The 22,680-nt window shown below is 48.9% G+C and overlaps 1 protein-coding gene across 1 annotated transcript in view; it reads left to right on the top strand.

Annotated features, from left to right (window-relative positions):
- Nucleotides 1–22,680, top strand: part of LOC311232732 (uncharacterized protein) — a 123,375-nt gene that overhangs the window by 40,468 nt on the left and 60,227 nt on the right. The window contains exons 7-12 of the mRNA XM_084338313.1: nucleotides 6,056–6,214; nucleotides 9,582–9,692; nucleotides 9,885–9,919; nucleotides 10,021–10,070; nucleotides 10,633–10,664; nucleotides 21,664–21,750. Coding sequence (XP_084194439.1) covers nucleotides 6,056–6,214; nucleotides 9,582–9,692; nucleotides 9,885–9,919; nucleotides 10,021–10,070; nucleotides 10,633–10,664; nucleotides 21,664–21,750 — 474 coding nt within the window. The remainder of the gene's footprint in view (nucleotides 1–6,055; nucleotides 6,215–9,581; nucleotides 9,693–9,884; nucleotides 9,920–10,020; nucleotides 10,071–10,632; nucleotides 10,665–21,663; nucleotides 21,751–22,680) is intronic.

The raw sequence follows: 22,680 nt of genomic DNA, 5'->3' as shown, positions 1-22,680 counted from the left end.
GGTGAGTGCCACCGGTCTGTAATCATTTGGACATGTTGGGGAGGGTTTCTTCGGTACAGGGATGATGGTAGACATCTTGAAGCAGGCAGGGACTACTGACTCCGCCAGGGATTGATTAAATATGGCGGTGAACACCGGGGCAAGCTGGTTTGCACAGGACTTAAGTATGCGTCCTGTTATACCATCTGGGCCTGCAGCCTTCCTGGTGTTCACCTGCATAAATGCTTTTCTCACACTGTGTTCCGACAACGAGAGAGCGCCCCCGCCCCCCCGCGGTTGCCCCCCCCCCTCCACAACAGCCGGTGCGCCAGTGACGTCACTAGCCAGAGGGCTAGCGGCGACACTGTCTACACCGAACCGAGCGTAGAAGGAGTTGAGTTTGTCCTGCTAGAGAGGCGGCGTCGCTCCCCATTTAGGGGAGCGCTGACTTTGTAGTCAGTTATTGTCTTCAGTCCCCTCCACAAGCCTCTTGTGTCGTTTTGTGCCATTTGTGTCTCCAGTTTCTCAGCATATGTCCTCTTAGCAAGTTTAACAGCCTTGCGCAGAGTGTAGACTGAAGCCTTGTACTCTTCCATATTTCCTGACTCTCTGCCCAGGTTATAAGCCGTGGTGCGTGAGTTTAGGGCTGTTCTTATAGTGCTGTCCACCCAAGGTTTCTGGTTTGGGAAAACCCGCGCCTTCTTTGTGAGGACAATGCCGTCTACCACTGTTGCTATGTAGCTCACAACGGTACACCAGTCCATTGGCCGGTAAGGATTAGGCTCAAGGATGACGCCATTCCATACGCGGTGCACACAGCACGCAGAGTCCCAATACCACTCATGCCCAAGGTCAGGGAGGAGCTTCGCCGCATGGAGGAGAACGGCATCATAGAGGTGGTAACCGAGCCAACGGACTGGTGTGCCCCCATGGTGCCGGTGCTAAAAAAGACTGGGAAGGCGCGTGTATGTGTTGATCTTAAGAAGCCAAATGTACAGGTCAAGAGAGAGAGATTCATCCTACCTACAGCGGAAGAGATCACAGCCAAGCTGAGTGGAGCAACAATGTTCTCCAGCCTCGATGCAGCCTCAGGGTTCTTCCAGATACCTCTGCACAGCGAGAGCGCCCGGCTGACCACCTTCATCACTCCATTCGGCAGGTACTGTTTCCGGCGCCTACCGTTTGGAATAACAAGCGCGCCGGAGATATTCCAAAGGAAGATGACGGAGACACTCGAAGGCCTGCAAGGCGTCGCCGTCTATATGGACGACATCATAGTGTACGGGAAAGATGCGGAAGAACATGACCTCTGCCTCCAGAAGGTCCTGGAGAGAGTCGAGTCTGCTGGGCTCAAGCTCAACAAGGACAAGTGCATGCTCAGGCAGAAGCAGATCCATTTCCTGGGGCAGGTGGTCGATGCCTCGGGCGTGCGGCCAGATCCAGCAAAAGTGCTGGCCATCCGGGAGCTCGCCGCGCCCGAGAACGTGCACGAGCTCAAACGAGTCCTCGGCATGGTGAACTATCTGGGGAAATACGTGCCAAACCTGTCCACAGTGGGCCAGCCACTGTACGAGTTGCTCCAGTCCAAAACAGTCTGGACCTGGGGCCCAGCACAACAAACAGCTTTTGAGAAGTTGAAAGAGCTCCTGATGACATCGCCAGTGTTAACCTTCTACGACGTCAACAGACCCACTGCAGTCTCGGCTGACGCAAGCAGCTACGGGGTCGGTGCGGTGCTGCTGCAGCTCCATGGAGAAGACTGGAAGCCAGTCGCGTACTGCTCCAGGAGGCTGACTGACGCGGAAACTAGGTACGCGCAAATCGAAAAAAATAGTGTTTGGCGAGTGTCTGGGCCTGTGAGAGGTTCGAGAAATACCTCTACGGCCTTGAGAGTTTCAAGCTAGTGACTGACCACAAGCCCCTGGTCCCACTAATGAACAGCAAGGATTTGGACAACGTCCCACTAAGGTGCCAGAGACTTCTCATGCGGCTCATGCGCTTCAAGCCAGTGGCATGCGCCTGGGAAGACCCTTGTAGTGGCAGACACACTGTCAAGGAGCCCCCTGAGACACACAGAGAACCAGAAAGACACACACTCCGATGTGGAGTGCTACATCGCAGCTGTCATCAACAACGTGCCAGCTACTCCACAGAGGATGGACAGCATCCGAAAAGCTACAGCAGCTGATGAAAAGCTGCAGACAGTGATCAGGTACATCAGGTCAGGATGGCCTGAACACGTGAATACAGTACCAAGCGTCATAAGAGAGTACTTCCCGGCGAAAAGTGAACTTTCAGAGTATGACGGAATGGTCATCAGAGGAAGTCGCATATTGATACCAGAGACACTGAGGACAGAAATCCTCGAGAGAATCCATGACGGACATCAAGGGCTCTCAAAGTGTCGGGAGAGGGCAAACGCCTCTGTCTGGTGGCCGGGCATTTCCTCGCAGCTGAAACACAAGGTCTCGTCGTGTCAGTCCTGCTGTGAGCTGAGAAGAGCGCAACAGAGGGAGCCGTTGATCTCGACTCCGCTCCCTGACAGACCATGGGAGCGTATAGCTCTAGATTTATGTGAGCATAACAAACAGAGCTACTTGATAATCTCAGACTACTACTCTAGATATATAGAGATACTGCACATGACGACGACGACCAGTTCTCAAGTCGCGCTGAAGCTGAAAACAACGTGCGCCCGTTATGGCGTCCCGGACGTGGTCGTGAGCGACAACGGGCCACAGTTCTCGGGCGCTGAGTTTCGAGACCTAGCCTGTGAGCTTGACTTCAAACATATCACCTCAAGCCCACACAACCCACAAGGCAATGGTCACGCGGAGAGGGCGGTGCAGACCGCAAAGCGAATCCTGAAACAGAAGGACCCTCTCATCGCACTCATGTGCTACAGGTCGACACCGTGTAGCACCACAGGGGCCAGCCCAGCGGAGCTTCTGATGGGTCAGAAAATGAGAACGACACTGCCTACACTCGAGAGGAACTTGCAGCCCTCATGGCCAGACAAGCGACAGATCAAGCAGAAGGACGAGGCTGAAAAGAAGAAGCAAGCCTTCTACTACAACCGACGTCACAGGGCGAGACCCCTACCTCCACTACAGCCTGGTGGTAATGTCCTCACCAAGCTGGACCACCAGAAATCCTGGACAGCCCCTGCAGTAGTGACCAGCGAGAGTGTCACTCCACGCTCTTACATCATTGAGACGCAGCAGGGAGCGTCATTCCGGCGCACCCGGCGCCACCTCCAGGGGGTACCCTCTCCAGGGCCAGTTGGGAGCACAGCACCAGTCTCACCAGTTCCCAAGGACACCGGTCAAGAGCCAGGTAACACCAGTGCCGACGTGCCTGCTGGTACTGAAGGACTGTCACAGTCCAGGTCTGGACGGATCCTTAGGCCAGTTGTCAGACTGGACTTGTGAGTTGACATGATGTCACACTCAGGGCCTTTCAGGGGGGGGAAATGACGGAAAAGAGTTCCAGGTGGTAAAGTTAACCACATAACAAATGTCAAAAGAGTTCCAGAATGTAAACCACATAACCACATAACAAATGTCAAAAGAGTTCCAGAATGTAAACTGTTGCGATTTAATAATCATTTGCTACTCTGAATGTTGAATATTCTTTATTGATGTTATAGAAGAATAGCACTGTTTCCACTTTACAGGATGTTCCTATTGTTTGCTATATATAGCCTTGTTAATACAGAAAGTGTATTTGTTTACGTTAACAAAGGAAGTAAAATTAAAAGGGGGAGATGTCAGAGTATTAGAGTCATTACGGTAACCTGCCGTACGTCACCATGGTAACACGGGGGTTTTACGACACTAGACCGACTTACGTACTGACTGGATGTGGCTCGCTTGTGTATATGCTCGACAACGTTATATAAAGTATTACCTCCACAAAGATACCTGACTGGACATTCCGTGTTTATTACAAAAAAAAAAAGGAGAGGGACACGGTGGGTCGACGTACTCTGTTACAACACTTAAGTACTGTTTTGGGGGGATTTGTACTTTACTCAAGTATTATTAGGTTTGTATACTTGTACTTTTACTCAATTACATTTCAGAGGGAAAAAAACATACTTTTTTCTCCTTACATTTAAAATGCAGACCTACAACGTACAAATCTCGCAGGTCCAACTATTTTAATTAGTATACTTGTTTCTTTGGCCGAACTATAACGTTAACGTTATTAATCCTGCGGCCGCACTTTTTTTTTACCTTAAACAGCCAATCAAATCCCCATCGATGGAAGATTAACCCGCCCACACCCGTGCTGATTGGTCCTTGTGCGAGACTAGAAAGCTGGGATCTTTGATTAAATACCTGCTATCAGAAGAATAGACAGTCAGAAAAAAAGTTTTTACTTTAAATCTTTAGTACTTAAGTACATTTAAAAGTAGAAACTTTTTGACTTTTACTCAAGTGTGTTTTTAGCCAGATACTCTGACTTTTACTTGAGTACGATTTTGAGACGGTACCCCTACTTTCAAGTATAATTTCTGGGTCCATCCCTCTGGTCTAGGATCAGCTTTTCCTCCCCAAGTCCTAACCTTAACCCTTAGTGTGTCGGGGAGATAACTGAGCCCAGACTGCAGAGTGTGGTGTCATGGTCCTGACCTTAACCCTTAGTGTGTCGGGGAGATCACTGAGCCCAGACTGCAGAGTGTGGTGTCATGGTCCTGACCTTAACCCTTAGTGTGTCGGGGAGATCACTGAGCCCAGACTGCAGAGTGTGGTGTCATGGTCCTGACCTTAACCCTTAGTGTGTCGGGGAGATAACTGAGCCCAGACTGCAGAGTGTGGTGTCATGGTCCTGACCTTAACCCTTAGTGTGTCGGGGAGATCACTGAGCCCAGACTGCAGAGTGTGGTGTCATGGTCCTAACCTTAACCCTTAGTGTGTCGGGGAGATCACTGAGCCCAGACTGCAGAGTGTGGTGTCATGGTCCTGACCTTAACCCTTAGTGTGTCGGGGAGATAACTGAGCCCAGACTGCAGAGTGTGGTGTCATGGTCCTGACCTTAACCCTTAGTGTGTCGGGGAGATAACTGAGCCCAGACTGCAGAGTGTGGTGTCATGGTCCTGACCTTAACCCTTAGTGTGTCGGGGAGATCACTGAGCCCAGACTGCAGAGTGTGGTGTCATGGTCCTAACCTTAACCCTTAGTGTGTCGGGGAGATAACTGAGCCCAGACTGCAGAGTGTGGTGTCATGGTCCTGACCTTAACCCTTAGTGTGTCGGGGAGATCACTGAGCCCAGACTGCAGAGTGTGGTGTCATGGTCCTAACCTTAACCCTTAGTGTGTCGGGGAGATAACTGAGCCCAGACTGCAGAGCGTGGTGTCATGGTCCTGACCTTAACCCTTAGTGTGTCGGGGAGATAACTGAGCCCAGACTGCAGAGTGTGGTGTCATGGTCCTGACCTTAACCCTTAGTGTGTCGGGGAGATAACTGAGCCCAGACTGCAGAGTGTGGTGTCATGGTCCTGACCTTAACCCTTAGTGTGTCAGGGAGATAACTGAGCCCAGACTGCAGAGTGTGGTGTCATGGTCCTGACCTTAACCCTTAGTGTGTCGGGGAGATCACTGAGCCCAGACTGCAGAGTGTGGTGTCATGGTCCTGACCTTAACCCTTAGTGTGTCGGGGAGATAACTGAGCCCAGACTGCAGAGTGTGGTGTAGGGGTGGACGGTATGGTCTAAAATTTATATCACGGTATAATTTGAAGCATAGACGGTAACGGTATATATCACTTGAAACTTGAAACTTAACCCTGAGTGTGGCCAGAGTGTGGCCTCAGCCAGTCGGCTTCCAGTCGGCAAACACCTGCAAAGCTAATGCTAACTATTTCACGTATGTGAATGGAAAATGCAAAAAATCTAACCGACTTCACCAAACTACCCCCCCTCCTGTCCCGTCTCCAAACTACCCCCCCCCCCCCCCCCTCCTGTCCCGTCTCCAAACTACCCCCCCCCCCCCCTCCTGTCCCGTCTCCAAACTACCCCCCCTCCTGTCCCGTCTCAAACTAACCCCCCCCCCCGTCTCTTCTATATGTCCAGTCTGCCAAACCTCCACCTCTTCCTATGGCATCTCGCCTGCTCTATCTGACGGGCATCCCCGCGGACGCCACGGAGCAGGAAGTCACAGACCTGGTCGGGTCCTTCGGCAAGATCAACAACCTGGTGCTGCTGCCCGGCCGCGAGGAGCAGGGACAGAAGGTACAGCTCCCCTGGTGACGGGGCACTTTAAACCAGGCTGGGTACACCTGGTGACGGGGCACTTTAAACCAGGCTGGGTACACCTGGTGACGGGGCACTTTAAACCAGGCTGGGTACACCTGGTGACGGGGCACTTTAAACCAGGCTGGGTACACCTGGTGATGAGGCACTTTAAACCAGGCTGGGTACACCTGGTGACGGGGCACTTTAAACCAGGCTGGGTACACCTGGTGACGGGGCACTTTAAACCAGGCTGGGTACACCTGGTGACGGGGCACTTTAAACCAGGCTGGGTACACCTGGTGACGGGGCACTTTAAACCAGGCTGGGTACACCTGGTGACGGGGCACTTTAAACCAGGCTGGGTACACCTGGTGATGGGGCACTTTAAACCAGGCTGGGTACACCTGGTGACGGGGCACTTTAAACCAGGCTGGGTACACCTGGTGACGGGGCACTTTAAACCAGGCTGGGTACACCTGGTGACGGGGCACTTTAAACCAGGCTGGGTACACCTGGTGACGGGGCACTTTAAACCAGGCTGGGTACACCTGGTGACGGGGCACTTTAAACCAGGCTGGGTAGTGGGTACACCTGGTGATGGGGCACTTTAAACCAGGCTGGGTACACCTGGTGACGGGGCACTTTAAACCAGGCTGGGTACACCTGGTGACGGGGCACTTTAAACCAGGCTGGGTACACCTGGTGACGGGGCACTTTAAACCAGGCTGGGTACACCTGGTGACGGGGCACTTTAAACCAGGCTGGGTACACCTGGTGACGGGGTACTTTAAACCAGGCTGGGTACACCTGGTGATGGGGCACTTTAAACCAGGCTGGGTACACCTGGTGACGGGGCACTTTAAACCAGGCTGGGTACACCTGGTGACGGGGCACTTTAAACCAGGCTGGGTACACCTGGTGACGAGGCACTTTAAACCAGGCTGGGTACACCTGGTGACGGGGCACTTTAAACCAGGCTGGGTACACCTGGTGACGGGGCACTTTAAACCAGGCTGGGTACACCTGGTGACGGGGCACTTTAAACCAGGCTGGGTAGTGGGTACACCTGGTGACGGGGCACTTTAAACCAGGCTGGGTACACCTGGTGACGGGGCACTTTAAACCAGGCTGGGTACACCTGGTGATGAGGCACTTTAAACCAGGCTGGGTACACCTGGTGACGGGGCACTTTAAACCAGGCTGGGTACACCTGGTGACGGGGCACTTTAAACCAGGCTGGGTACACCTGGTGACGGGGCACTTTAAACCAGGCTGGGTACACCTGGTGATGGGGCACTTTAAACCAGGCTGGGTACACCTGGTGACGGGGCACTTTAAACCAGGCTGGGTACACTTGGTGACGGGGTACTTTAAACCAGGCTGGGTACACCTGGTGACAGGGCACTTTAAACCAGGCTGGGTACACCTGGTGATGAGGCACTTTAAACCAGGCTGGGTACACCTGGTGACGGGGCACTTTAAACCAGGCTGGGTACACCTGGTGACGGGGCACTTTAAACCAGGCTGGGTAGTGGGTACACCTGGTGACGGGGCACTTTAAACCAGGCTGGGTACACCTGGTGACGGGGCACTTTAAACCAGGCTGGGTACACCTGGTGATGAGGCACTTTAAACCAGGCTGGGTAGTGGGTACACCTGGTGACGGGGCACTTTAAACCAGGCTGGGTAGTGGGTACACCTGGTGATGAGGCACTTTAAACCAGGCTGGGTACACCTGGTGACGGGGCACTTTAAACCAGGCTGGGTAGTGGGTACACCTGGTGATGGGGCACTTTAAACCAGGCTGGGTACACCTGGTGACGGGGCACTTTAAACCAGGCTGGGTAGTGGGTACACCTGGTGACGGGGCACTTTAAACCAGGCTGGGTACACCTGGTGACGGGGCACTTTAAACCAGGCTGGGTAGTGGGTACACCTGGTGACGGGGCACTTTAAACCAGGCTGGGTACACCTGGTGACGGGGCACTTTAAACCAGGCTGGGTAGTGGGTACACCTGGTGACGGGGCACTTTAAACCAGGCTGGGTAGTGGGTACACCTGGTGACGGGGCACTTTAATCCAGGCTGGGTACACTCGCGACTCGAGTCGCTCACACATGCACACACGCTCGCTCTGTGTTTATAGCTCTGTGCTCGCGACGAGTACCTGCCCGCACATGCTCAGTGTTGAATTCAGTGATGACATCGTTGCCGTCTGACCACGCCTAGGCTTCTGGCAACGAGGAGAGCTCAGGAGACAACGCCTCGTCTAACCTCACTGTGTTTTCCTGTCGTGTAACCTTAGCCTTAGGCTGCGGTTACACTAGGGCCAGTTTCGTTTTCAGTTTCAGTTTTGTTTTTCAGAACGCTACGTAATCGCAGGCAAGTTAGACATTGTTTTGTCTCCTGACCACAGAGTGATGTATATACATGTAGTACAATGCCAAAGCAGTAGGTGGCGATGTAGTTCAAACATGAAGGCCATTTTCAACCAATCAGAAAGTTTGAACGAGTCACTCCACATCCTGCTCAAAATCTCAGAAAAGCCACCATCTTTATACCTCGCATGAGCCTTTTAGCTACATGGCATTTATTTTTCAGCAAGAAATAAAGTCCAATAAACAAAAACGGATACATTCACTGTGTGTTCTGCCTCATTTGTTGATGATTTGTTGATGAAACAAAACTAACATCAACACAATTGACCACCAAGAGCGGAGTTTAGTCTCCCAAAAAGGTCGCCGATTTTGTTAGCTTACGTGCTAACGTGATTGGGATATGCCATTATAACAGTATAGCATTGTGGCTAGCAGCGTAGTAACGTTAATGCTAGCAGAATAAATGGATGTAAACGTTATTTAACAGATTGCAGAATGGGTACAATACAATACGGCTCAATACAAAACAATTGTTGAGGGAATGCAGACTGTTGTAGTTTGGACTGGGCTCCTTATAACAATAACTTGACAACACGTTGGTAGCCGCAGCTACTTGGGACAGCTCTGCTGTAAACACTGGAAATAACCGTGCAGGTCTCTACTGCGCATGGGCGTTGGGCAGAACGGCTCCGTATCCGGCTCGCGCAAATTACATGGCACCATTGTCGGCGAGTTTCCAAAACGAAAACACGTTTTGAGCGTTGCCACTAGGAAAACGCGTTTTCCTGCCAAAACTGCGTTTCTTTTTAACTTGGACATGCAAACGTAATCATTCGAAAATAGAACGTTGCTGTTTTAACCCAGTGTAACCATGGCCTTAATACAGACCTCTCTTTATTTTCTATCTCTCTGGGCTGGCTCTGCCCCCCCTCTCTCTCTCCTCTCTCTCTCTCTCCCTCTCTCCCCCCCCCCCCCCTTCCTCTCTAGGCATCAGTGTGTATGGTGAGGTCTGAAGATGCCAAGGATTTAGCCGATGCCACCAGCCTGGCCATCAGAGACCAGCAGATCACTGCTTCCCTGATTGTAGCAAGGTACAAGGTAATTGGATCCTTTTAAGTGCCCTTTTTAAATGAAAGAGTGCTTGAAAAAGCACTTGAAAGTCATTGAATTTCATTTTGCAATGTCTGTGGGAACCCTGAGGTTAAGAACATTGTTATTTAACCAGGCTAAACCAGGCTGTACTTTTCTTCTACTACTATTTATTTCTCTTCCCTTCTACTTCTCTACTAGTGGACGAGCTACAAGATGGCTGGCATCATTACAAGGTCAGTTCGCCTGTTCTTCCTGTCTCACATGACCAGAGCTAGTATGTTGTATGTTCGGCTCCCAGGATAACAAGGTTTGATCTGCTCTTCTCTCTCCACAGGAAAGCCGGCGCATCGAAGACCAAGTCCGCCAGCGGCGCTGAAGACCCAGGTCAGAGAATACGGCTAAATAAAATACATTTATATAATTAGGGGCGCACCGATATATATCGGTTACCTATCGGTATCGGCCGATATGTGCCTTGTTGACTGCAATCGGCCGATAAGATCAAATTTACAGATGGCAGTGGCCGATAATTATCCGTCAATTCCGTCCGTCAATATCCGTCACACACACACACACACACGCATGTCCGTTACAGCCAACGCAACGCTAATAACTGCATCAACGTTATGATTAACAAAGGCATTCGTTTTGTGGCATTAACGTTACATATATATTACTATTGCTATTGATAAATCTAGGTGTCGTTAGACTAGAATATGTCAAATGAACTTACTGTCTCGGAAAAAGTCTTGAGTAGCGAAATTATAACTCAGACCCTCAAGGATTGTGCAATTCAGCCATCACAAGAACGAACGCAAATTCAATAAACCCCCCGCGATATTTGTGACTGCTCACCAATTTGACCAATTCCCACTATTTCCACATGAAATGTTCTTTGTTGGTTGGTTTTAAACTAAATATGTGATTTTATGTGTTTCCCCAACAGGAACTGAAGCTGATCAGAAGAGCAGTGATGAGGTGTGTAGCCCTGAGCACTGCCATATATACTACATATATACTACATATATACTACATATATGATACATATATACTACATATATTGTAGCTGAGGGGTACAATTCCCTGACTGTATTGTTAGATATGATATTTAATACCACTACCTCATGTACTTTAACTTCTGGCCACCCAGTACAAGATATAAGTATGATGAACACTTTCCCACCTGATGAAACGAACCAACACAAATGGACCAAATCGAATATTTAATACAGCAAAGGGTGTACACAATATTCACTTAATTACATTTATGATTTGAAATGTTAAGTATGCACTTTTATGGCAAATGAGTATTCGTAGGTAAATCAACATTGAATGTCCAATCTCTGGTTGCGCAGGGAGTAAGTATACAACCTGGAATATTTAGGAAACGATAGCGATAGTACTTAAATAATTATAGCTGGATACACTAAGGGGGGGGGGGGGTCCCGCTGGTTGTAAGACAGTAGGAGGGGGGGGTTAGAGAAGTCGCTGACGGTATTCCATCTGGCCGACGGTGTCTTGGGAGAATCCAAAGTCTTAGACCCAGTGCCCACAGAACCTCGGGCCGTAGACGAACACAGCTGGACCCTCTGTGGAACGGTATCTGCCGGTCCACAACGGAGAGACGTGGTGCGACCTCACGTGTAGAGCGCCGCCTCACCTGTAGTCCTCTCCGGGGGGTAATTCCAACACTCGACAGTGTTGGCCTTTATCCATGGAATAATCAAAGCACATAAAGCATAATCCAAGAGCCGTGGAAGGCTCGCCGTCGTCGGGTAGAGTAATCCAATATACAGGTCCAGTCGCTCTTGACCCGGAGCTCCTCGGATGCAATCACCACTAGGGGTCTGACCAGCCTGGATAAGCGTCCAGATAACGTCAGGAACGATGGGGGTACTGATAACTGTAGGACTCGAACCGAACGATGCACCATACATAAATAGACTATTATTAGCTTAATAGAATACGTCCAACTCGACGGTATGGTGCCAAACTATGACCATTCAACTATTAATCTACACGATATCTCAATGCCTATTCTGGGCCAAGTAGGCCCTACTACACCGCACGTGCTTCGTGGGGAGGCTTTTGCGTCTGTCACTCTGTTGGAGGGTAAAGAACTGGACTAAAAGAAAGTTCTACTTTACGAGCGTCATATATATATGCGCTATGAACAAATAGTACCACACGTATTTCGCCCGGCATATTACTGCGCGGAACCGGGGGCTGCCTCGACATGTTAGGCGGCACGATTGAACTTGAACCTAGGGGTATGGCAACCTGGCGCCAGGTTCTAGTCCAATGGTAGAATGAAACTATTATGGGCTGTTTAGTAGAAACGGGGATATTCAATGCATATTGTACAAGGAATATACATGGGATATCAAACGATATACAAATACAATTAAATATATATATATAAATAAATATACATATTCGGTTTAATCTGATCCTTCACAACAGCCGCCCCCTAATTAGTCCCACCTAATTAGCTAAGCAGAGACAGATTAACCGCACTGTCTTCCACTCAAGGTCCGCTGTAAGGTCAGTCAACTCACAAAGTCATAGGGTCATGGTCATCATCGATAGTATCTGGGAGTCGGGGCAGTTCTATGAGCCTCGCCACGGGCCGTGTGTAGGTGCGCCCTTGGACGAGTACTTCAGCTGCTCGGACCTTGCCATCGGCACCGGTGATCACTTTGCTTACGCGGCCAGCCGGCCACATAGCTCTGGGGAGTGACTGGTCAACTATCATGACGACTGTTCCTTCTGTCAAATTGTCTCTCTCTTTTACCCACTTCTGGCGGGTCTGTAGAGACGGTAGGTAGTGAAGTAGGAAGCTGCTCCAAAACTTGTCAGCTAGTACTTGGCTGTACCTCCACATTCTTCGGCCGTTCGCTTCTTCGGGCCTGTACATTGTCTGGGGTAGTGCGGGGTCCAGCCGCCCCATTAGGAGTGTGTTGGGGGTGACTGGGTCGACATCTGCTACATCACTGGAGACGTAACCGAGGGGTTTGGAGTTCAATACTCCCTCGATCTCCGTGAGGACTGTCATTAGGACTTCCTCTGCCACAGTCTGGGCTTCGAGTACGGCATACAGGGCTGTCTTTATAGAACGTACTTCTTGTTCCCAGGTTCCACCGAAGTGGGGTGCGTTCGGGGGATTAAACTGGAAGTCAACCTGGGCTGGAGCGAGGTGGGTCTTAAGTTCTGGGCCCATAGCTTGGAAGCTCTCTCTCAGCTCTCTTTCTCCGCCTTTGAAGTTGGTCCCGTGATCAGACAACAATGTAGACGGTTGTCCTTTCCGTGATATGAATCTCCGGAAGGCCATAAGGAATGAGTCTGTGCTCATGGTCGGAAGGAGCTCGATATGTATCGCTCTGGTGGTCATGCATTTGAATACAATACCCCACCGCTTCTTGGTTCCTCTTCCTCTTTTTATATACAACGGGCCAAAACAGTCCATGCCTGTGGAGTGGAATGGCTTGTCGCCGAGTCGGAGGCGACAGGGGGGTAAGTCAGCCATCCGTGGTATGCTGGGCTGCGCGCGCCACTTTCGGCAGTCTAGACAGGTTCGCTGGAAGCGTCGCACCGCTTCTCTTCCTTGAAGTATCCAATAGCGACGTCTGATCTCCGCGAAGACTCTCTCTGCTCCTGCGTGGTGTACATCCTCGTCGTATTTCTTTATGATCAGCTCTGTGACCTTGTGTCGGCTGTTCAAGACGATCGGGTGCTTAATGTCATCTGGTAGATCGGGGGCTCTCCGCAGGCGACCACCCACTCTGATGAGATTATGTGCGTCACTCTCTGGTGCCAGGTGAATCAGTCTGCTGTCTGATGGGACGGGGTTTCCTCCCTGTAGACAGTCTAGCTCATCGGGGAACGAGTCTCTCTGGGCTCGTTGTAGTAGAAGAAGTTCTGCTTCTTCGTAGTCAGCTGCTGACATGTCAGTGGTGGACTGAATCTCTGGGTGGTGCCGCAGGAATGTCCTTTGTTGCGCACTCTCTAGGGTAATGCAGTCATCTATGTTCGGGTCTGTGGAGGCGACAGTGCTCAGTCCACAGAACATAGGCTTCTTGTTCTCAGCCTCCTCTCTACTTGCTTCCCTCGGGGTGGGCGTAGGCCAATCTCCTTCCGGGAGCTGGAGGAATGCTGGTCCGTCACTGTAGATGTTGCGACGGGTTAGGTCATCCAGGGACATTCCCCGGGTGATGACGTCAGCTGGGTTGTGTTTGGTATCCACATATCTCCAGCTTGCTTCTTCTGTTAGTTCCTGAATCTCGGTGACTCTGACTCCCACGAAGACTTTGTATCTGCATGAATCAGACTTAATCCATGTGAGTACTGTCGTGGAATCTGACCACAAGATTGTTCTATGCACCGGAATGGTGAGTTCACGTTGGATTAACGTGGCTAGATGCGCTCCTGCGAGGGCTGCGCAGAGCTCTAGACGTGGGATAGATTGTTGCTTACGTGGGGCTATCCTTGAGCGGGCCAGTATGAAAGCAGTGTGTATCTCTCCTCCCATCTCTTGGGCACGCAAATAAGCAACCGATCCGTAGGCTACTTCGGAGGCATCGCTGAAGACGTGTAGCTCAATCTCGCATGTCTCTGGCCTCACTGTGGATGGGAGGTAGCTGCGGCGTATGTTGACACCTGGGAGTGAGCGGAGTTCCGTCTCCCACTCTCCATGTTGAGGCAAGGTGTGCGGGTATTGGGTCGTCCCAGCCCTGGTCCTTGTCCCATAGTGCTCGTACAATCATCTTTGCCCTGGTGGTGTAAGGTAGAATACATCCCAACGGGTCATATTGTCTGGCGAGTGTTCTGTACACACTCCGTCTGGTGGTCGGTATCGTCGCCGACCTTCCTTGCTCTGGAGCCAAGGGTTTGTGTCTATAGTGGAGCGAGTCTGTTTTGAAGCGCCAGACTAATCCTAGTGTCATTTCTTGGGCTTCTCCTGGGATTGTCGCCATCCAGGTCTCGCTGCTGGCAGCCTTGTCTGCGGAGGAGAGGCTGCGCAATACGTGCGGGTCACTGCTGGCCCACTGCCTGAGATCAAAGCCTCCTTTGATTAGGGAGGCGCGTAACTTGATTAGGAGAGCCTCGGCTTCTTCTTGAGTCGAGACGCTTTGTAGACAGTTGTCTACGTAGAAACTGTTCTTCACACTGTGTTGGACCTCTTCATCTGCTGCTGGGTCCTCTGTGACGTGTTTCTGTAGTGCAAATGTAGCACAGCACGGGCTGCATGTGGTTCCGAAGGGGAGTACTTCCCACTGGTAGATAGATGGGTTCTCATCTCCGATCTTCTCTCTCCATAGGAACCGTAGCAGAGGCTTGTCCTCCTCTACTAGTCTCACTTGCAAGAACATCCCTTTGATATCCCCACTTATAGCCACCTTGTCCTGGCGGAAGCGCAGTAGCACGCCTAGTAGGGAGGGGCCGAGTGTGGGGCCGGGCAAGAGCTCTTTATTCAGATTTTGGGATCCGATCTGGTAGCTGCAGTTAAACACAATGCGATCCTTGCCATTGTGATGGACCTTGTGATGCGGCACGTACCATGATTCGGTCGTCTGATCGGCCTCTTTAATGTCAATCTTTGTTACGTGTCCCGCTGTGATTAGCTTCTCAATCTCAGCTCGGTACACACTCTGTTGAGCGGGGTCTTTGGCTAGGCGCCGCTCTGTGTTCAGTAGATAGCGCTCCGTGGCGTCTTTCTTTGCGTGAAAGGGGGGCATTCCCTCTCCTCAGGAGTGGAGTTGCGTATCTCATCACTCCGCCGACTGTGACTCTCTTTGTCCCCTGCTCGAGTAGGTGGATGGCGTAAATGTCTTCTTTAGAGCGAATGTCTTTCTTTTCGTTCTTAAAGGGCATTGTCTCTAGGGTCCATAGCCTCTCGACATGCTGCAGGAGAGTGGTGTCTTCTTCTGTCGTTCGGGAGTGGAAGCAGCTAGTGGCTGCGGTTCGGTTGAGAGATTTAGCGAGGGGGCCTTGTAATGTCCATCCTAAGCGGGTCTCGACGGCTGCAGGACAGCCTCGGGGACCGGTATGGACCCGGTCAATCGGGACTATGAGTTCTGCATGGTCGGAGCCTATCAACAGGGTCGGGGTAGCGCCGTTTATGAGCGGGATAGGTAATTGGCGCAGGTGCACATATTTATCCATCAACTTGGTGACAGGGTAGGTGTACTGCGAGAGTCCTATTTCTTGGCTGGTGAAAGCATTTGTGATCTTGTACCGTCGCTCTGGCTGCCCGTTGGCTGCGATAGTGAAGGAGACATTCTCGCCCTTTATCGTCTTCAAATCTCTTCTTATTGTCCGAATCGTCATTTCGTTCTTGCTCCCCCGCAGTCCCAGTTGAGTCGCAGCGGAGGCGAGCAGAAGGGTCTTCTCTGACCCGTCATCAAGGACGGCGTAAGTGTCCATGACTTTATCCTGGTAGCTCAATGTCACACGGACTACCTTTAAGAGCACTTGAGCTCCGTTGCTGCTGGCGGGGTCAATGTACATGACACTTGCCTTGGTGCCGCTCCGTGGTGCAGGTGTAGGCCGTCTTCCGTTACTATCGTGTAGTATATCTAGATGGGCTCCATCGCACCGGCTGCACCTTTTCTTTAGGCGGCATTCGGCTGCCATGTGGGGCCGCGCACATCGATAACAGCGCCGGTTGGACTTTATCCATTGGCTCACTTCTTCTGCATTCATCTTTGTGAATGTGTCACATTGTGACAGCCAGTGTTCTTTCTCACAGTAGGGACACGCTCTCTTCCACTTCTCCTTCCTCGAGGGGGTGCTGTGACTCTTACTGCTCGGTACTGACTCTGATTGGTGCATGACAGTCACCGATCTTCTTCCATCATTTATTCTCCTGGGTCCCTCTCTGGAGCTTGGCGTGCTCCGCCCGAAGGTGTCCAGTCGTAAGCTGCTGACCTCTCTCGCCAGGAAGTCGGCCAGATCAAGGAGGGATGGCTCGGGGCCGTCGGGATCTCGGTAGTCCCTCTGCCGCCGAAAGCGCTCCTGTCTTGCGGGTGGCAGCTTCTCCAAAATCCTCTCAACGTTAGAGTTGGCGTACAGCTCATGCCTGCCCTTCTCCCGTTGAGCTCCCAGCATCCCCACCAGGGACTGCACTTTAATTGACAGGTCATCTAGTGAGCGATTGTCTGTGGCTGGGGGTAGGCGGTCAATATGCCTTATCTCCTGGATTACGTAATCCCATATACGTCCATATCTTTGATCCAGCGCTGCAAGGGCCGCTGTGTATGGGGTCGAGGAGGTAGCATAGGCTAGCGCTATATTGTGTGCTCGCTGTACTTTCAGGTGCTTCAATAATATTGCATATTTGTGGCGTTCATCAATGACATCCGCCAGCATTGTCTCTAAGCACATCCGGAGCTCCGTGTACTGTGCTCGACTCTCATAGGCGAAGTCTGGGATTGATGGCGTGGCGTTGTATGACGCCGTGGATGGCGAATACATCGGCGAGCGTTGGGGGAGAGACCTCCTGGGCGAGTCCCCTCTTGCGCCTCGCTGTGGGCCGGTACTGGCAGGGTACCATGGCCCGCTGGTCCAGGTACTGTTCCTCGGGGCTGGTCGTGCGTCGTGCTCACCCGTAAATAGAGTCAGGGGTCTGTAGCGCAGCGCCGCGGGGGTATAGCCTGGACTGTATGGGACCTCCTGGTCCGGTGGAGTACTGTGCTGTCGTCGGGCTTGGTTCTCCTCTTCTCCCTCTTCTTCTTCTATCAAATCTTCCAGATCTTGTAATCGTTTATTTAGCTTCTCCGCAGTGTAGGCCGCTCCTTCCTTGTAGCTGGGTCTCGCTTGGACCGGTATGGGAAGGGGGTCTGCGGGGGGTCTAGACTCGGTCTGTTGGTCAAGTTCAGGGTCGCTTGCTCGTTGCGGTGACGCTGCTCTTGACTGCTGTCTCGACGAGTTCCTTGAGCCCCTGGCGGAGGGAGAGGGAGTTGTCCTTTTGATCAGCTGCTCTATCAGTTGCGCTTGTAGTCTGTCGCGCTCTGCGTCTCTTTGGGCACCGGCAGCGGTGCGCTGGGCGTCGGCGCGGTCTCTTGCCATATTCTCTTCCATCTGGAAGCGTCTCATCTCCAGACTTGTGCGCTGTTCTTCGCTCCGTTGCTGTGCTTGGAGGTGTTCGCGCTCGCTGGTCGCCTGGGCTTGGAGACGTTCGCGCTCGCTAAGCGTCTGTGCTTGGAGCCGATCGCGTTCGGTAGAGGCTGTCAGGCTGACGAGGAACGCCTGTTGTAGTATCCTCTCCGCTTCGCTGGGGGAAGGCGGTAGTGGAGGTGAGCCGCTCCTGCGTGAACCGCTCCTGGGGGTACTCGTTGGGGAGTCCTGGAGCTCTAGTTCCTCGGCGCTCTCCTCTTCTTCTTCCGTGCAGAGTTCTCTCTCTGTAGGGTTGTCTTCCTCCCGGGGCGTGTCGGGGACTACTTCTTTAGTAGTGGCGGGGGGTAAAGGCATGTCGATTCCCTCCTGGTCCCCACCGTGGGCTTGGTCAGTTACATTAGGACCTACTAGGGCCTCTGTGGTCGGGGAAACCTGGTCGTTAAGGTCAGACATAATTTTACTTTCTACTTTTACTACGTTTACCGTTTGTCGAAGGCTAGGTAGTTGACTGACAGTGTAAGCCTCTAAGTACTGAGGTGTCTGTCGTCTGCGCCGCGGGCGTTCTAGGTTAGGAGGATCGTTTCGTGGAGTGTTCATCATAGGCCATTTTGATATTAATAACACTATATTAATATTACACTAGTTACCCATCCGGCTCGAAGGACCAATTGTAGCTGAGGGGTACAATTCCCTGACTGTATTGTTAGATATGATATTTAATACCACTACCTCATGTACTTTAACTTCTGGCCACCCAGTACAAGATATAAGTATGATGAACACTTTCCCACCTGATGAAACGAACCAACACAAATGGACCAAATCGAATATTTAATACAGCAAAGGGTGTACACAATATTCACTTAATTACATTTATGATTTGAAATGTTAAGTATGCACTTTTATGGCAAATGAGTATTCGTAGGTAAATCAACATTGAATGTCCAATCTCTGGTTGCGCAGGGAGTAAGTATACAACCTGGAATATTTAGGAAACGATAGCGATAGTACTTAAATAATTATAGCTGGATACACTAAGGGGGGGGGGGGTCCCGCTGGTTGTAAGACAGTAGGAGGGGGGGGTTAGAGAAGTCGCTGACGGTATTCCATCTGGCCGACGGTGTCTTGGGAGAATCCAAAGTCTTAGACCCAGTGCCCACAGAACCTCGGGCCGTAGACGAACACAGCTGGACCCTCTGTGGAACGGTATCTGCCGGTCCACAACGGAGAGACGTGGTGCGACCTCACGTGTAGAGCGCCGCCTCACCTGTAGTCCTCTCCGGGGGGTAATTCCAACACTCGACAGTGTTGGCCTTTATCCATGGAATAATCAAAGCACATAAAGCATAATCCAAGAGCCGTGGAAGGCTCGCCGTCGTCGGGTAGAGTAATCCAATATACAGGTCCAGTCGCTCTTGACCCGGAGCTCCTCGGATGCAATCACCACTAGGGGTCTGACCAGCCTGGATAAGCGTCCAGATAACGTCAGGAACGATGGGGGTACTGATAACTGTAGGACTCGAACCGAACGATGCACCATACATAAATAGACTATTATTAGCTTAATAGAATACGTCCAACTCGACGGTATGGTGCCAAACTATGACCATTCAACTATTAATCTACACGATATCTCAATGCCTATTCTGGGCCAAGTAGGCCCTACTACACCGCACGTGCTTCGTGGGGAGGCTTTTGCGTCTGTCACTCTGTTGGAGGGTAAAGAACTGGACTAAAAGAAAGTTCTACTTTACGAGCGTCATATATATATGCGCTATGAACAAATAGTACCACACGTATTTCACCCGGCATATTACTGCGCGGAACCGGGGGCTGCCTCGACATGTTAGGCGGCACGATTGAACTTGAACCTAGGGGTATGGCAACCTGGCGCCAGGTTCTAGTCCAATGGTAGAATGAAACTATTATGGGCTGTTTAGTAGAAACGGGGATATTCAATGCATATTGTACAAGGAATATACATGGGATATCAAACGATATACAAATACAATTAAATATATATATATAAATAAATATACATATTCGGTTTAATCTGATCCTTCACAACATATATACTATATATATGATACATATATACTACATATATACTACATATATACTACATATATACTACATATATGATACATATATACTACATGTATACTACATGCATACTACATATATGATACATATATACTACATATATGATACATATATACTACATACATACTATATATATGATACATATATACTACATATATACTACATATATACTATATATATACTATATATATACTACATATATGATACATATATACTACATACTACATATATACTACATATATACTACATACATACTACATATATGATACATATATACTACATACATACTACATATATACTACATACATACTACATACATACTATATATGATACATATATACTATATATATACTACATATATACTACATATATGATACATATATACTACATATATACTACATACATACTATATATATGATACATATATACTACATATATGATACATATATACTACATATATGATACATATATACTACATGTATACTACATGCATACTACATATATACTACATATATACTACATATATACTATATACATACTATATACATACTACATATATGATACATATATACTACATGCATACTACATATATACTACATATATACTACATACATACTATATATATGATACATATACTACATATATACTATATATACTACATATATACTACATATATGATACATACATACTACATATATACTACATATATACTACATACATACTACATATATGATACATATATACTACATACATACTACATATATACTACATATATACTACATACATACTATATATATGATACATATATACTACATATATACTATATATATACTATATATATACTACATATATACTACATATATGATACATATATACTACATACATACTACATATATACTACATATATACTACATACATACTACATATATGATACATATATACTACATGCATACTACATATATACTACATATATACTACATACATACTATATATATGATACATATATACTACATATATGATACATATATACTACATATATACTACATATATACTACATATATACTACATACATACTATATATATGATACATATATACTACATATATACTACATATATACTATATATATACTACATATATACTACATATGATACATATATACTACATATATACTACATATATACTACATATATACTACATACATACTACATACATATACATATATGATACATATATACTACATATATACTACATATATACTACATACATCATACATACATACATACATACTACATATATGATACATATATACTACATATATACTACATACATACTACGTATATACTACGTATATACTACGTATATACTACATATATACTACATACATACTACGTATATACTACATACATACTACGTATATACTACATATATACTACATATATACTACATACATACTACATATATGATACATATAATACAGCTCATAACTACCATGTTATTATCATAGTTCTCGTACAGGTCCATGTCATTTGAACCCTTTCACTGCCACATGACAGCCGGTTAACCCTTTACTATCACACAACCGACGGCAATGCTCATCATTAGCTCCGTATCGCGGAGCTAATGATGCTAATGATGGAGCATCGCCGTCGGTTGTGTGATAGTAAAGGGCTAACCTTCTGTATCGTCACAGCGAAAGGGTTAACCGGCTGTCGTGTGGCAGTGACGGGGTTAATAGTAAAGTGCGTTCCCCCCCCCCAGATGGCCGTGGTCCTGATCCAGGGGCTCCCTGCCAGCGGCTGGGCGGAGAGTGACATCACCACACTGGCCACGCCCTTCGGCATCCCCGTGACATCATCATGGCCACGGAGATGGGGAAGGTGGGAGGAGCTCTGACAGAGTCGCTGTTGGTTCATGTTTAGACCAGGAGACGTTCCATGTTGGCTTTTATACCGATATCCATATTGTCCAACTCTTAGTTTCCGATACCGATATCAACCGATACCGATATGTGTGCAGGGTTTCCCCCTAAAAAAACGGAATAATTTCAGATAATTAACATTACATATCTCTTGTCGTGAAATGAACACAACATCATGCATACTTTTGACAATAAATAAAATAAGGATTAGTTCTTACTTGCTTGCCTGGGTAAATAAAGGTTAAATAAAATGTAAAAAATGAAAACCGATAATTTCCGATATTACATTTGAATGCCAATATCGGTAGGCCGATAAATATCGGACATCCCTAGTTTAGACAATCAATAACTAGAACTTGAACCAGACCTGCAGACTCGAAGGATTCTATCTTTCCAATGACCTAACGATCTGTCTTGTGTGTGTGTTGTGTGGTGTGTGTGTGTGTGTGTCGTGTCTGTCTGTGTGTGTCTGTCTGTGTGTGTGTGTGTGGTGTCTTGTGTGGTGTGTGTGTGTGTCTCTCTGTGGTGTCTGTGTGTGTCTCTCTCTTGTGTGTGTGTCTGTGTGTCTCTCGTGTGTCTCTGTCTCTCTCTCTCCCCCTCTCTCTCTCCCCCCCTCTCTCTCTCTCTCCCTCTCTCTCTCTGTCTCTCTCCGTCTCTCTCCCTCTCTCTCTCTCTCTCCCTCCCCCCCTCTCTCTCTCTCTCTGTCTCTTCTCCCTTTCTCTCTCTCTCCCTCCTCCTCTCTCTCTCTCCCCCCTCTCTCTCTCTCTCCTCTCTCCCTCCTCCCCCCCCCCTCTCTCTCTCTCCTCTCCTCCTCCCTCTCCTCTCTCTCTCATCTCCTTCTCTCTCTCTCTCTCTCT

This window comes from Notolepis coatsorum (genome assembly GCF_963971535.1).
Source record: "Notolepis coatsorum genome assembly, contig: SUPER_7_unloc_2, whole genome shotgun sequence".
NCBI lineage: Eukaryota > Metazoa > Chordata > Actinopteri > Aulopiformes > Paralepididae > Notolepis > Notolepis coatsorum.
Note: the sequence above shows the minus strand (reverse complement) of the source record. Positions and strands in the feature narration are given on the sequence as shown.